Source organism: Dipodomys ordii, unplaced genomic scaffold (genome assembly GCF_000151885.1).
Source record: "Dipodomys ordii isolate 6190 unplaced genomic scaffold, Dord_2.0 Scaffold1, whole genome shotgun sequence".
In the NCBI taxonomy this organism is placed as follows: Eukaryota; Metazoa; Chordata; class Mammalia; order Rodentia; family Heteromyidae; genus Dipodomys; species Dipodomys ordii.
This window is the reverse complement of record NW_012267217.1, coordinates 45,359,581-45,376,796: the sequence shown is the minus strand read 5'-3', so window position 1 is coordinate 45,376,796 and position 17,216 is coordinate 45,359,581. Positions and strand designations below refer to the sequence as shown.

General features: G+C 36.7%; 1 protein-coding gene across 3 annotated transcripts in view; it reads left to right on the top strand.

The window, feature by feature from the left end:
- Positions 1-17,216, top strand: part of Kansl1l (KAT8 regulatory NSL complex subunit 1-like) — a 104,864-nt gene that overhangs the window by 35,899 nt on the left and 51,749 nt on the right. For all 3 annotated transcript variants that reach the window (XM_013009123.1, XM_013009142.1, XM_013009133.1), the window contains 2 exons: positions 10,618-10,815; positions 16,201-16,322. In XM_013009123.1, coding sequence (XP_012864577.1) covers positions 10,618-10,815; positions 16,201-16,322 — 320 coding nt within the window. The remainder of the gene's footprint in view (positions 1-10,617; positions 10,816-16,200; positions 16,323-17,216) is intronic.

Here is a 17,216-nt window from a genome sequence, read left to right as displayed (position 1 = left end):
TTAACTAAATACACTGATTGTTCTGATGATTTTTTTTGTTCTGCTATTTTTTTCAGGCCTCGGGATTTTCTTCTTTTTTAATTTATCTGATTTGTTAATTGTTGGTATAGTAAATCTAACATATCTAGGTAGTTATATTGCTTATTACCAAGTTATATTTGTTGGAGATGCCATTTTCAAACTTATCTATCCTGAATATTTTCTTCTCATCATATGGCTTCACTTTATTTTTTTCTTGTTGTGGGACTTGAACTTTGGGCCTATGCACTGTCCTTGAGCTCTTTTGGTCAAGACTAGCACCTTAACACTTTGAGCCACAGCACTACTTTCAGATTTTTTGGTGGTTAACTGGAGATAGAAGTCTCATAGACTTTCTTGCCCAGACTGACTTTGAACTGCAATCCTCAGATCTCAGCCTCCTGAGTAGCTACCAGCCTGGCTTGACTTTTAATCTTTTCAATTGTTTATTGATTGATTGATTGATTGTCGATTGTGGGGCTTGAACTCTGGGCCTAGGCACTGTCCCTTAGCTTTTCAGCTCAAGGCTAGTGCTCTGTCATTTGAGCCACAGTGCCACTTCTGGCTTTTTCTATTTATGATGTGGTGCTAAGGAATTGAACCCAGGGTCTCATGCATGTGAGGACACCTTCCCAGCACCCAATTGTATCTTTTTTAATAGCACACTTAAAAAAATCTTTTATTCTACTTTGTGGGAGTTTTTTTAAACGATTACTATTTGTTATTAGCATATACAAATAGAAAAAGGGGAATTTTATTATGATAATTCTATAGTGTATACAGTGTGCTTTTAACCAGTTTACCACCAATATTATATTTCATCACCTCTTTCCCTTTTTTCCCTCTTTTGTAAGGTATTTAGTGCTTCATTGTGCTTTCTTTGTGTGTGTGTGTGTGTGTGTGCATGCTGTGTGTGTGTGCACACGTGTGTGTGCATGTGCACTCTTGTGCATGTGTGTGTGCACATATCATCTTTACCATTCCTGTACCATCCTTTTTTCCCTTCCCCACTACTTTTGATGTCCCCTTTAGACATTGGACTAGATATGCCCTATCATTATTGTCATCATTATTTTTTAAAGTATAGATTCAACATATGAACAAAACATACAGTTGGCTTTTTGAGCTTGGCTTATTTCAGTCAACATGATGCTCTCCAGTTCCATCCATTTTCCTGTTAATGACATAATTTCATTCTTCTTTGTAGCAGAATAGTACCTCATGGTATATATAGCTTGCAGTTTTTTCCTCTATCTGTTCATTGTTTGTTGGGTACCTAGGCTGATACCACAGCTTTTCTATTGTGAAAAATACTGTGATAAATATGGGTGTGCAGGTTTTATCTTTCAAAAAACAAAGGTTTTAATTTTGATGAAATCTAGTCTGTCAATTATTTTATTATTTGGGTCATATTTAAGATTCTTTGCTACCACAAGATAAAAAATTTTCCTCTCTGCCTGCCTTCTGCCCACTACCTACCCTTCCTCCCTCCCTCCTCCTTCCTTCCTTCCTTCCTTCCTTTTCTTCTCTTCTTTTTGTTGTGGTTCTAGAATTTCAGCACAAGGTCTTACTTACAGGGAGATGCCCTAACACTTGAGCCATGCCCTAAGTCCATTTTTGCTTTAATCTTTTTTTTAAAGATAGAATCTCATTTTTTTCTATGGACAGCCTCTGATGTGATCTTTTTACTTATTCCTCCTGAGTAATAAGTGTGTACAGCTATGCTTGGCTTATTTGTTGAGATGGAGGTCTCACTAACATTTTACCCAAGGTGGCATCAAATCATTATCTTCCTGATCTCTGTCTCCACAGTATCTGGGATTACAGTTGTGATGAAGGAAAAATCCTATAGATGGGCTTGAATGCCTGCTTTTATTTAGAGTACTTTTCTTGAACTTTATTGCAATAAAGAACATATATTTCTATTTTAATCATATCAATTGTGACAGTTAAGTACCTGATTAGTGAAGAAGAGAATATGCCGGGAAAATATTTTCTAGCAGTTCTAGTATGTAATAAAGATGAGAGCAGAGTAATATTTAGTAGTATCTCTAAACATAAATATCAGTATCAAGAAAATCTAGAGGACTACAGAAAGAATGTATGTAAGGAGAGAATACAGAGACAAAAGTCACATAGTCTATAAAACAGTTATGGTCCTAATATACATCTCTTAGAAGATAGTGGATTCTTTTTTTTTTTGTAGGTCATGGGGTTTGAACTCTGGGCCTGGGCAGTGCCACTTCCAGTTTTCTGGTGGTTCATTGGAGATAAGAGTTGCATGGACTTTCCTGCCAGGCTGGCTTTGAACCACAATCCTCAGATCTCAGCCTCCTGAATAGCTAAGATTACCACCAGCACCCAGCTATGTTTCAGCTTTTATGTTTTTGTTGTTGTTTTACCAGTCCTGGGGCTTGGACTCAGGTCTTGGATACTGTCCTGGAGCTTCTTTTTGCTCAAGGCTAGCACTCTAGCTTTTGAGCCACAGCACCACCTCTGGTTTTTTCTGTTCATGTGGCACTGAGGAATTGAACCCAGGGCTTCATGCATGCTAGGCAAGTACTCTACCACTAAGCCATATCCCAGCCCCTGTTTTGGCTTTTAAAGGTGGTCATATGTCAGGCTTGTTTTATGGACACAATGTTATTTTTGACACTTTTTGACAACATCTGGGACAGTTAACAAGATTTTTTTTTTTTTTTTGTCAGTCGTGGGGCTTGAACTCTGGGCTTGGGCCCTGTCCCTGTCCCTCAGCTCTTCAGCTCAAGGCGAGCACTCTACCACTTGAGCTACAGCGCCACTTCCGGTTTTCTGGTGGTTTATTGGAGATAGGAGTCTCACGGTCTCTCCTGCCCAGGGTGGCTTTGAACCGCGATCCTCAGATCTCAGCCTCCTGAGTAGCTAGGATTACAGACGTGAGCCACCAGTGCCCGACAATTAACAAGATTTTTCTTCCCCCTGTCCCACTCCCTCCAAAGGCAAAGGAAAACATTGGTGGATAATTCTATTATTAATATTTGCATTAACTCAAGTAATCATCATTATTTTAGCCATTTTCTTCTCTTTATTATTGATCTTCACATCCAAGAATAGACAAAGTACCTCAGTTATAAAACATTTGTTAAACTGAGCTTTCTCATATATTGATTGTCAAGTCCTGTTGGACATTTATGTTGAGATATCTTGAAGGAGATTAGAAAAATGAGACATTAGAGAAAGGACATCTCTAGGAAAATATAAGATTTGAAATTATTTAAATAGAATGACAGTTAAGTTTGTTGTTACATTGAAATTTTTTTTTGGGGGGGTCTGGTCATGGGGCCTGAACTCTGTGCCTGGGCGCTGTCCCTCAGCTCTTCAGCTCAAGGCTAGCACTCTACCACTTGAGCCACAGTGGCACTTCCAGCTTTTTTCTTTTTGCTTATGTGGTGCTGAAGAATCGAACCCAGGACCTCATGCATGCAAGGCAAGCGCTCTACCACTGAGCCACCTTCCCAGCCCCACCTTGAAATTTTTAAATTAAAATTTGTTGTTTTTCTTTTATTTCTCCCCACCTTTTACTCCTTGTCTTCATACATAGTTAGATGTCTAGTATATGCTTAGGATATACAGTAGTGAGCATAAACCTATAGAGTTCTTAAATTTTGAAGGATTTCAGTTTATTGGAGGTAGAAAGGTTAAGCAAATGGCTGCAAAAATAAGTACTGTTTTAATACCATCTGGGGAAATTATAACATGGCAGTTCTCTACTTTAAAAATACATTGTTTCCCTAAAATTACAGGTTGCTTGAAATTTGAAGTATAGCAAATTATAGACTGCTTGAAACTTGAAATATATTTTCCATAGAGGGAGAAATACAAATAACTTTCATGCAGTCCCACAAAATAGTACTCAATTTAAATATTACTATATATCTCTTTGTAACTTTGCTTTGTGGAAACCTTTTGTTTGTATGCTACAGTTTCTCAGTATGTAAACATTCAGCTAAATACTATTATTTTTTAAATAGATTTCCTGGAGCTTAGCAAATAGGAGAGAGATTTGACAAATAGGACTGTACTAAGTTTAAACACTTTTGTATAGCTAAGGACATTGTCACTAAGTAAGGACAGCCTACAGAATGGGAGATCTTTGCTACTGATTCATATGCTAAAGGACTAATAACCAAAATATGTAAGGAGCTTAAAGAATTAAAATCCCAAAGTATCAGTAATCTAAGCAACAAATGAACAAGGGAATTAATTAAATACTTCTCAGAAGAAGTTCAAATTGCCAGTAAAGTTATGAAGAAATGGTAAACTTCCCTGCTATAAAGGAAATACAAGCAAAGAAACATTGAGATATACCCTCTAACGCTAGTCAAAATGATCATTGTCAGGAATATGAATAAATGCAAATGTTGGAGGGCAGAAGGCTCCCTAAAACACTTTGGGAATGTAAATTGTGGAAAGGTAAATTAATGCACCCACTATGAAAATCAGTAATAGAAACAGCCCAGATTGCTATAATAGATGAATGAATGAATAATAATTTTAAATGGTATATATACATAGATATCAGAAAGAAGGAAGTTATGTAATTTATAAGGAAATGGATGAATCTGGAAAAAAAATACTGAATGACGTAAGTCAGGCCCTGAAATATAAAGGGTACATGCTTCTTCTTATAGTAGATCTTAGATTCAGTATGTGTGTGTAAATATACACATATATACACAATTAAGATGACAAAAGTATAGTGTATGCAGGAATGAAGCTCCATGGTATAAGCTCTTTGAGCAATTAACAGCTTTACAAAATGAATATCAGAAAGCTCAGGTAGTAAGAAGGGAAGAATAAATGAAAAAAGGAACAACATATGAATGCAGTCATAATAATGTACGTATGTGAAAAAGGAGGTGGGAAACCAGATGTGATTGGAGGAGGAAGTAAGAGGAAAGTGAGAAGGAGCGAATGGTAGAAGGGCTGTTTCCAACCAAGATACATTATACACATAAATGGACATGTTAACATGTAACTCCTTGTGAAATCATGTGAAGATAAAAAATTGAAAAAATTATGAGCTGGCATTGTTGGTTTGTGCTTATAATCCTTGCTACTCAAGAGGCTGAGACCTGAGGATTATGATTTGAAGCCAGCCCTGGCAAGAAGTCCATGAGACTCTTATCTCCAGTTACCTAACAAAAAGCTGAAGTGGAACTGTGGCTCCCTTGATAGAGCACTGGCCTTGAGTACAGAGGCTCAGGGATTACCCAGGCCCTGAGTTCAAGCCCCAGGACAGGCACAAAAGCAAGCAAAATAAAAGAAATATAAATTTTTAAAAAAAGATGAGTCCTTGAACTATGCTATTAGTTAGGATCAGAACATTAGCAAAGATAGGCTCTGCCATGAGTTCATATTCTCTTTTTTTCCCCTAGTACTAAAGGTTTTTAACTTAGGGCCTTGTGCTTCCTAGGCTTACTTGCTTGGCTGGATCCATGCCTTCAGAGTAGCTTTTGGCTGGTTATATTAAAGACAGTGTCTTGGACTTTTCTGCCTGGATTGATGTCAAACCATGATCCTTTGGATGTCAGCCCCTGAGTATCTAGAATTACAGATATGAGTCATCAGGACTCAGCATGAGTTTCTATTCTGATAAGGGAAAGAGAACATGTAAACAATTGTGATAGGATATATTTTGTCCAATAATACATACTTTAGTAACATACAGAGGGAACATAGAATATTTAGGGGTCAGACAATCAGAGAAAGAGTTGATTTCTCAGTATGATTTTGGAGGATAATAGTAATTTTCTTAATGGATTCATGGTAGAAAAGGCAGTCTTTAATTTTTGGTGACATTAGCAATCAGTTTCAGGAATGATGAAGTACTATGGTATTCAAAGAAACAAAATGTGATTTGTACAGGCCTGGAAGAGGAAGCTAGGAAAGTGGTGTTTGGTAAAGTGGACAAAAGGGTAGAAATACATGTTTATGCTATATGCCTGTTACATTTGAGGAATTATCTTCAAGTAGTTTCCCAGTGGACCTTTGTTTCATTAAATTACTGTAGTTATTTTTTTTCATTATTTACACTGTCTTTACAAGAGCCTTCAGTTATAGTGATGTCCTAATTCTTTTAAGATCTCTAGATTATCTCTCTTCTTTGATCATTTTTAATAGTTATTATGTTACATAATTTTTTGGGGGGGGCCTGAATTCTGGGCCTGGGCGCTGTCCCTCAGCTCTTCAGCTCAAGGCTAGCGCTCTACCACTTGAGCCACAGCGCTACTTCCGGCTTTTTTCTTTTTTCTTATGTGGTGCCGAGGAATTGAACCCAGGGCCTCAGGCATGCAAGGCAAGCACTCTTCCCAGCCTATATGTTACATAATTTTTATATCAAATAGAGTTCTATAAAAGTTAAGTACAAAGCAATTTGGAAATTTGCAACAAAGTGAGGTCCATTTAAGTTGGTAACTAAGTTTTATATATGTATCTAGATGGTCTAATTCATAATCCTTTGACTTGAGACAGCATACCTTTATATTCTGTGTATTCTAAGCAATACTGTATGCTTGTTGTTTAAGCTTTTCTTTTACATGTTTGATTATACGTTTTTATAATATCTATTAAAATGAAAATTTTAATGTTAGCTTTGACAGGATTTATTTTACTGCCAGTAAGTTCTGTCTCAATAAATTTGGCCTTTAAAAAGGGACATCATCCTTAAAAGAATAATTAGAATAAAAGGTGAAACAAGAAATAGTAAAACAAATAAAATGGAGTCAAGAACATGTGGAAAAGTGTGCACCAATGGCTCATGCCTATACATCTTACCTACTCAGGAGGCTGAGATCTGAGGATTGCAGTTTGAAGCCAGCCTTGGCAGGAAAGTCCATGAGACTCTTTTTAGTATTAGGTATAGTATTAATTTTGTACAAAGCAGTTGGCACTCATAAAAGCAGTTCATGAAAACAATGCATCTTGATCAATGTCACATATTGCATCATTCTCAACCCCACCCCTTCCCTCAATATTCTTAATTGTGTAGGATACGTGTTGAATTTTATGACTGCATTCTCCTTCCCCCTCCTCTTAATTTATTTACTCTCTTCCCCTTGATTCCGCACTTCTTGAGTATTTGTTTTGTTGTACTGTGAGTTAGCCTTTCTAAGGAATTTTGAGTTCTCCCTTGAATCTACAATAATTTGGCTAATATACTTATGTACTTTTGTATACCACATGAAGTGTTTATTATATATTTATAAGTTAATTCTAGATTCTACATGTGAGAGAAAAGGTGTATCCTTTGTGTCTCTGGGAATAACTTGCTTCACTTAACATTTTTTTTTCTAGGTACTTCCATTTATTATTTTTTTGCAAATGATGCAGTATCAGTTTTTAATGCATCAGTAAAATTCTGTTGTGTAAATATATCACATTTTCTTGACCCTTTCATCCATTGTGGGGCATCTGGGCTGATTCTATACCTTGACTATGGTGAATGGTGCTGCAGTGAACATAGTTGTACAGGTGGCCTTACTGTGTCCTACTTTGTGATCTTTTGAATAAATGTCCAAGAGTTGAATTGCTGGAACCTTCCCAGAGTGATGGAACAAATAGTATACCAACAGTGCACTAAGGTTTCTGTCATCCACTTCCATGCAAGCATATGTTGTTTTCATGATCATTTTCATTCTAATTGGGTGAGGCAGAATCTCAATGTTGTTTGGATTTGTTTTTCCTTTATGGCCAAAGATGTTGATCACTTTATATGTCTGTTGACTATAAAATAAATTATCATCGTTTTTTCCAGTCCAGGGGCTTGAACGCTGGGCCTGGGTGCTATCTCTGAGCTGCTTTTGCTCAAGGCTAGTGCTCTACTACTTGAGTGCAGCCCTACTTCCAGATTTTTCTGCGTAGTTTATTTGAGATAAGAGTCTCATGGACTTTCCTGCCCAGGCTGTATTCAAACCACGATCCTCAAATCTCAGCCTCCTGAATAGCCAGTATTATAGGTGTGAGCCACTGGCGCTTGGCATAAAATAAATTATTTTATGGAAAGAAATCTAAGCTTTTCAGTAAAAATCCCAAGAAAGATATTTTTCTTGGTTCCTTATGTTTCTTAAGCATTTTGAGAACTTAGGAGGGTAGCTCTGAGAATCTGTTTGTAACAGCTTTGTCACATTACAGATTTCTACATTTCTTCTTTTTTCCAGCTAGAGCTTTCTACTTATGACAACAGCTCCTCAGTTCAGAAAACAAACAAACAAACCACAAACCAACAACTCATAATGGTTTTTTCCATCATACTGGCTATCTAGTCCCTCTTAGATTTCTTTTGTTATCCCGAAATCCATAATCATGTCTTCCTGTGTGTAAGTGTGCATGTTACTGGCAATTGATCTAAGGTATTTCAACTTGCTAGGCAGGCATTACCACTTTAGCCAGGCCTCCAGGAAATAGAACATTTTGTTGAGCTAAATACAGCCAGCCCTCCTCTTTCCAAAAAGTAGCAATTCTAAAGATTTGGAAATAGATTTTGAAAGTTCAGAAATAATTTTTCTACAGAAACCTCCTCCTTGTCCTCATCTTCCTCTTCTACTTTCTCCTCCTTCATCCCTTCCTCCTTTTCTCCCTCCTTTCCATTCCTTCTCCTCCTCCTCCTCCTCCTCCTTCTTCTTCTTCCTCTTCTATTTTCTCCTTCATCCCTTCCTCCTTTTCTCCCTCCTTTCCATTCCTCCTCCTCCTCCTCCTCTTTCTCCTCCTCCTCCTCCTCCTTCTTCTTCTTTTTTTGTCGGTTGTGGGTCCTGAACTTGGTCTTCGTGCTGTCCCTCAGCTCTTCAGCTCAAGGATAGTGCTCTACCACTTGAGCCACAGCGCCACTTCCAGCTTTTTCTGCTTATGTGGTGCTGAGGAATCAAACCCAGGCCCTCATGCATGCAAGGCAAGCACTCTACCACGGAGCCACCTTCCCACCCCTCCTCTTCTCCTTCTTAAGTCTCACAATGTATCCCAGGCTGGCCTCAAACTTGTAATCTTTCTGTCTCAGCCTCTCAAATGCTGGGATTAGAAATGAACTCCCCTCACCCTGCTTTTAAAGTAATTTTTGGTAACTGTCTATATAGCTCAAGCTGGTTTCAAACTTATGATCCTCCTGCTGAGTTCAATGAGCTGGATTTGCCACCTTCATTGGCTTCTTCATATTTCTTTATGGTTATCTTTTGTAGTCTAAGAAACTAGTCATTGAGATCAATAACTAGATCTGTTTTTCTTTGGTAATTTCAGAAAACCAGCACTATTCTAAATGTAGGTTTAAAAAATAATACATTACTGTATTTACCAAATATCAATGGTATTTAAATTAATACAAAATAATAAAATGTGTTTTTAATAATATACCTGAATATGTCCATTCTAAAGGTACATGATGTAAATTATATAATGTAAAACAAATTCTATAATATGAACTACACTTCTTACATTTCATAGGCAGCTTCCATCCTATAAATAGAACATTTACAGGGCTGGGAAGGTGGCTCAGTGGTCTAGTGCTTGCCTCACATGCACGAAGCCCTGGGTTTGATTCCTCAGCACCATATAAGCAGAAAAAGCCAGAAATGTTGCTGTGGCTCTAGTGGTAGTATGCTAGCCTTGAGCTGAAGAGCTGAGGGACAGCATCCAGGCCTAGAGTTTAGGCCCCATGACTGACAAAAAAAAAAAAATAGAATATGTACATTGTATAGGCCAGCCCACAGTATTTACTTAACTATTGTTCTTGAAATAATGAAATTAAGTAATCATAATATATTCATAATATATACAATGAAATAATGTATATTGATGTTTTAAACTATTTTTTATTACAAGAGTAAAGTCGTACCATGTTAGGAGTGTAGTGCCTTTTAAACTAGGATGTCAGAGTTACAGCTTTTTGGATTTGTGTATGTGCACACTGTGCATGTCCTTTGCAGGAAAGGGTGGGAGAATGGATAGAAAAAGAGACCCTTTTACCATAAGAAGTGGCTGAAACATTCATATCATGCACGTGCACTGCTTTCCCACTTTCATTCTTGTCTCCATTGCCCCCTTGCTAGCTGCAGCCACATGAGCAGAGATCATTAGTGTTTTCCAAAAGGAGCTAGAATAGAGGGAACTGTTGTTTGGATATTCGGTAAGTTCCATATTTTAACCAATAAAACCCACAGTGCTCAAATGTAAAGCCAAATAGAAATACAATTCCCAAAATATCAGGGTATATCAAGAAATACTCTGAGTCCAATTTGAAATGTCTGTATTCTGAGTATAGTAAACATTTAATTTTATTCTAAATATTTCATGCTTTTCATATTAATAGTTAAAATTAATAAAGAAAAACTCTGCATATGTAACAGTTATGATAGTATTTTACAATTCTAACCCATAAGCCACATGTATTATATTAACCATATTTTAAATGAGCTAGTTGTTAGACAGAAAATAAACACAATTTTCACTGGAATGTTTCAGGATTCCCAAGGGATGCTAGCAAGATCCATACATTGGTGTGCACTGTAGTATTGAAGGTAATTTAGCTATCAGTTTGTTTTCATTTCAACTCTTGCATTGCTGTTTGTCTAGGGGATAGTGATCCTAGAAGAATGTCAACTTCCAAAAGACATTTTGAAAAAACAAATACAATTCACAGACCAAGCAGCTTTGTTACATACTACAGGGAACTCCCAGGCCCACCAAGGGAGTCAAGATCCTTTACCAGAACAAGATTTTGAGATGTCACCAAGCAGCCCTACACTACTTCTTCGAAACATAGAGAAACAGGTAATGTTGGAGTGTAGTGTCTATAGCATGAAATAATTTCTCCTCAGTTTTTTGGACAGGGCCTGCACTTGGTAGGAAAAGTGCTGTACAACATGAGCCCACTTTTCATGGGTTTCATGAACTGCCGGCTATGGCTTGGATATGAAGTATTCCATGCAGATGTTCATGTGTTGAATCCTCTGTCTGTCTGGTTTCTGGCTACCTTGGAGTGAGCAGTTTGCTCTGCCATGCCCTCCTGCTACTACTCTAGTTCATCCCAGGCTCATGGCAACAGACCAGCCCGTCATGTCCCAGCAATGAAAGACTATTCAATAATTACCACTCCTGGGATGTGGATAATTAAAGTTGGCTATTTGACACTGCATACAGTTTAAATATTAGTTATACAACTTGTCTCTATTATGTTGATGTAATTTAAGTTACTTAAGTTAATATATAAAGTATTAGTACAGAGCCATAAGGTGAGTATTAATTTACAACAGAGTTGGAAAATCTTTTTTTCTAACAAAATTTCTAATCAGTATGCTTTTTTCAATGGAGGAAGAACAATGTTATATATTTACAGTAGTTAATAAAAATAGTTTGACTAATTTATTGAGATTGAAATGTAAATTTATTTAAAAATACAACATAAATTACAGTAGCTCTCAAAAAACTACTTTGATTACAAAGTTTTCCCTAGTATCTAAATTCTGTTCTCAGTGATTTGAGAAGTTTATTTTTTCGTGTCTACCCAATATAAATCCATTATAAATAGATGAGGTATAACCTGTGTTGACCATATTACATAATTACGTGGTTCCCCTGGGAAATTATATACTTTCACACATGCTTATTTTTAATTCTCCTGATTATTTCTAACATAAACTGTAAACTAAGTTAGTACTTGGTTCCTGGTCAAGCAAAATACAGGAGACATTCTCCCACTCCATCTTATGCCTACGATTGCTTAGTTTTCCTTTGCTGGAAGATGTAAGCAAAACACTCTGCCGAACATTCTGGAATGCAGAAAGTTATTTGGTAGTTACCTGTTGTTAATTGAAATGTCCTCTGCCATATCAGCCATGGTTTAAGTTGGTACTGGTTAGTCTCACATGCTTCCCTCTTTTTCCCTCTGTTCAGCTCTTCCTGTCCCAGTCAAGCGTTCTTTTTGCACTTGTTGGTCACTGCTTTCTGAACAGTAAACTGGTTAAGTTAATTCTAGAGAGATCATCATTTTTCAGAGAACATATTTAGAGCCAAGTGTGGTGGTACACACCTATTATCCCAGCATTTGAGAGACTGAGGCTGAGCTACACAGCAAATTCCAAAGCAGCCAGAGATTTAGGAAGAGACCTTGTTTCAAAAATTAAAGATTAGCTGAGTGCAAGTTGCTATGCCTATAATCCTAGCTACTCAGGTGGCTGAGATCTAAGGATCAAAGTTTGAAGCCAGTCCAGTCAGGAAAGTCCATTAGACTCATCTCCAATAAACTACTAAAAAGTGGGAAGTGGAGCTATGAATCAAGTGAGAGAATACTAGCCTTGGGCAACAGGACACAGAGCTCAGGCCTGAGTTCAAGCCCCAGCACTGGCATCAAATTAATTAACTGATTAATTACTTAAAAGAAAGGAAGGAAAGGAAAAAGGAAGAAAGAAAAATGGGGAATAAGGAAAGACAGAACAAAAATTTTGTGAAGTTGGTTCTCTTTCCTTGATACTACTAATTTGTTTTGTTAGACTTTAAGAAATTATCAGAACTGGCTAATTAGTAAAGCCTAGTACAAAATGAAATTACAAAGTCCTTTGTTGAAAAATTAAGAGTCTGCAAATGGTGACAGTGGAGTGTTAAGCAATCATAGGTCCCTCTGAGGATGGCCTGTATAGAACTCATTCCCATGCATTTTAGGTCACATTGTTGATGGGAAGGTTAGAGGTATTGGAATCTTTCTTCCTTTCTTTGTCCTTCTTTCCTTCTTTCCTTCCTTCCTTCCTCTCTTTCTCTTTCTCTCTTTCTTTCTTTCTTTTTCTTTCTTTCCTTCTTTCCTTTCTCTCTCCCTTCCCCCTCTGTGTGTGTGAGAGAGAGATAAAGACAGAGACAGAGAGACAAAGAGAGGAGAGGAAGAGAGAGAGTGAGCAAGGGAGATAGTAGAGCTTAAATTCCTGGTCTTGAGCTTGGCAGGCAGGTGCTCCACTAAGGTTAGAGACTTTGATAGGGTAGGGAACTATGACTTGTGAGAGGAACAGTAATGGTATAATGTCATAATATTTTATAGATCTACTTTTAAATCAAATTGTTTTAAAATACTTGTTAAGGAAATCTAGAAGTCAGTTATATGGTAGAGGTAGTGAGCTTGATATACCTATTTTTATTAAGATAATCTATTGCTATACAACTGTTCATTGATAATATTTCAACTTGATTATTTTTATTAGAGGTGGCCATTAAAATATAAAGGTGCTGCTGAGTTGTACACTGAGGTTATTTTTAGCATAGATTTGTAATATTGATATTTATATTGTTAGCTAATTTATTTTTAAAGTAAAAATGTATTATTTATTTATTTGTTTTATTTTGTCAGTCATGGATTTGAACTCAGGATCTGGGTGCTGCTCCTGAGCTCTTTTGCTAATGTTGTACCACTTTGAGCCACAGCTCCATTTCCGGTTTTCTGATGGTTAATTGGAGATAAGAATTTCCCAGACCTTCCTGCCTGAGCTGGCTTTGAGCTGTAGACCTCAGATCGCAGCTTCCTGACTGGCTAGGATTATAGGTGTGAGCCACCAGTGTCTGGCTAGGAGCCCTATTTTTAATTCTATAAATGATTTAAAATAAATTCCTTAAAATAAATAAAATATTTCCCTACTGGGAAATTTATGCTAGAGATCTTATAATAATAGTTGTTAAGTGTATTCTCTTGAAATTGATGGTTTTGGTTATTAGAGTTCAAATTATGCATCTGTTAATTTACTTTGCTTGGTGTCTTTGTTAATTCAAATTAGTTTGACTGATTGTAAAATAACAATGGTGTTTTTTAATGCTCACCTTGGCCAGTTACTCACACATACCTGATCAGTGAACTCCAAGGGCTTGAAAGATTTAGATGATATGTTTGGAGATAAATGATGACAAGAGCCAGGCATTGGTGGCTCATGCCTATAATCTTAGCTACTCAGGAGGCTGAGATCTGAGGATCAAGGTTCAAAGCCAGCCAAGGCAGGAAGTCCGTGAGACTCTTATCTCCTTTTTTTTATTTTTTTGGTCAGTCATGGGGCCTTGTACTTGCTAGGTAGACAACCTACTCTTAAACCCCAGTCTTAGTCCTTTTTGCTCTGGTTATGTTTCAGATAGAATCTCTTTTTTTGTGTGTCAGTCGTGAGGCCTGAACTCTGGGCCTGGGCGCTGCCCCTGAGCTCTTCAGTTCAAGATGAGTGCTCTACCATTTGAGCCACAGCACCATTTCTGGCTTTCTCTGCTTATGTGGTTCTTAGGAATCAAACCCAGGGCCTCCTGCACGCAAGGCAAGCACTGTACCACTGAGCCACTTTCACAACCCCAGGATTGGAACTCAGGGCTTTGTATTGCTAGGCAGGCTCTCAACCCTTCAGGAACTGTTTTAAAATGAGATTATTAGGGACACATCTTTTGATACATTTATAAACCATTTTAAGATTTTTTATTACGAAAAATATTTTGGAAGAGTTAAATATTTGATTTAACTCTATCATATTCTTTACTCATTTTCTTGCAGCATTATGAGGTTTGTTCAAATGAAGGGTTGAAAACAATTACTTTGTGGTAAAATAGTTTATAGTCCATGAAAATCGTGAAACATGTCTATACATAATTTTTAAAGACAATCATACTATGTTAAGGGAGAAAAACTAGTTTGGAAAATTGATGTGCATGGTTTAATGTTAAAAAAATGTGTGCAGCCAGGTGCTGGTGGCTCACACTGTTAATCCTAGCCACTTAGGTTGAGATCTGGAGGACTGTGGTTCAAAGTGATCCAAATATCTAATTTTATATGGGGAAGCTATATTATATTCTCACACATAATAAGGAAACTATCTGGTTATAAAAATATATGCCAAGCAGTTAGAAATAGTTTACCTTGCTAATTATATTGACATTCTTTATATTTTTTAATATTCATACCTTATGATTTTTGAGGAGGGGGTCCGGTTGTAGGGCCTGAACTCCTGGCCTGGGCGCTGTTCCTCAGCTCTTCAGCTCAAGGCTAGAGCCCTACCACTTGAGCCACAGTGCCACTTCCAGCTTTTTTCTGTTTGCTTATGTGGTGCTGAGGAATCGAACCCAGGGCCTCATGCATGCAAGGCAAGCTCTCTACCACTGAGCCACCTTCCCAGCCCCACCTTACTATTTTTCTAAAGTGAACATGGTGGTACATGTTTGTAATTCTTGAAACCTACAAGATTCTGTGTTTGAGGCCAGTCTAGGCTACATAGTAACATCCTGTCCAAAAGAAAAAAGCAGTGAAAGCACTGTCCCTGAGCCCTTTTGCTGAAGGCTAGCTAGTACTATACTACTTTGAGCCACAGCACCACTTCTGGTTTTCTGGTGGTTAATTGGAGATAAGAGTGTCATGGACTTTCCTGCCCCAGCTGGCTTTGAATCATGATTCTCAGATCTTAGCCTCCTGAGTAGCTAGGATTACAGGCATGAGCCACCACTGCCTGGCAGAAATTGTTTTTTGTTTTGTTTTGGCCTTTGTTTATTATAATTGTAAAAAGTTATGATGTTTAGAAGAATTTTATATTTATTACATATATTGAAGTTTGGAGGTGAGGAGCTAAGGAATATTTTGGATGCCAGAAATCATAATTTCATATTTTTGAATTAGAAAAATTGAGAAGTAAGTGTGGTATTAGATTTGGACCTGCATTTGAAAATTGCTTAGCTCCATTTTTTTTTTTACCAGCTTTATAGCCCATGCCTATGCTATTTATCTTTTTTTTTTTGCTATGATTTACTCATCTGTAATTGGTGTTGATAGTAATATCACTAGATAGCTCTAATATTACCTGTTTTGCAGCTTAGTTGCAAAGATTAGAATGCTTTAGAGTATTTAGTATAAGTGTCTGGCTCATGCTATGTTCTTAATAAATTATAGCTATGGTTTTTCACTATTATCCACTGTTTAGTGAATGGGATTGATAAAAATAATTGTAATTCAAAAAAAGGATATGGCAAAAATGGATAATTTAAACTGAAGACTGGCTTATATGAATGGAAAAATCAGTGTGTTGTAGATAATTTTTTGTAGATGAAAAATAATTACTAAAATGTAAATACTTGCATGTTTCACAAGAAAACACTGTAGGCCAGACAGTGAACTCACAATTTGCATTTCACAGTACTGAAAGGTTGAGTGTTTCCTTGCAGAGTGCACAGTTGACCGAAATCATCAACAGTTTGATTGCTCCACTCAACTTGTCTCCAACTTCATCACCCCTGTCCTCCAAATCCTGTAGCCATAAATGTCTGGCTAATGGAATTTCCAGGAGGTATGTGACTTGATTTAATTTATTTAGCTATAGTTGATGTATAAGTATTATAGCTACTTTTTTCTTCCAATGAAGGACTATAATTGGTGCCCCACAGATAATAATTTTAGATGACAGACTTAGTTTTGTGATATGAACCTTGCAATAAACAATAAAGGTTTCCAGAATATTTGATTATCTCCCTAAAAAAGTGTACCATTGATAGCATTTTCTATAAACCACTACCTTACTATGCTTTCTATTTTGTACCTCTTGTTCTTTTTAATTCCACTCATCCTTGAAATGCATTTTGAGGGGAAAAAAAGTACCTAAGTATAGGTTGGGAACAGAAGATTGTCAAATATCACCAGTAAGCTCAGCTTAAATTTTATTCAGTTGATTTAATATATTAACTTTTATAATATAATTTTCTGAATGTATTAAAACATAGGCTATAACATCATTACCAGTCTTCTATATCAGAAATAATATATAGTCTGTTACTTCTAATTCTTTTTCCAGAAGAGCATTAGTTATATTTTATTTCTCTTACTTTTCTCTTGGACTTTTCTTATATAAAGAAGTGATAGAAGATAATAGAATAATTACTAATAGAATATTATTTTGTGAACAATCTAAATTTTTCAAGTCAAATTATAACTTTAGCTTTGGTTTATTATTAAGGAGGAGTAAGAATACTTTTGAATTTGAATTAATATTAATAATTACATGATTTATTATTTTAATAACTTCTTGATATAGAATAAAAGGAAAGTTTATACCATGATGAAATCACGCTTCTTTTTTTTTTTTTTGTCGGTCGTGGGGCTTGAACTCTGGGCTTGGGCGCTGTCCCTCAGCTCTTCAGCTCAAGGCAAGCGCTCTACCACTTGAGCTACAGTGCCACTTGCGGTT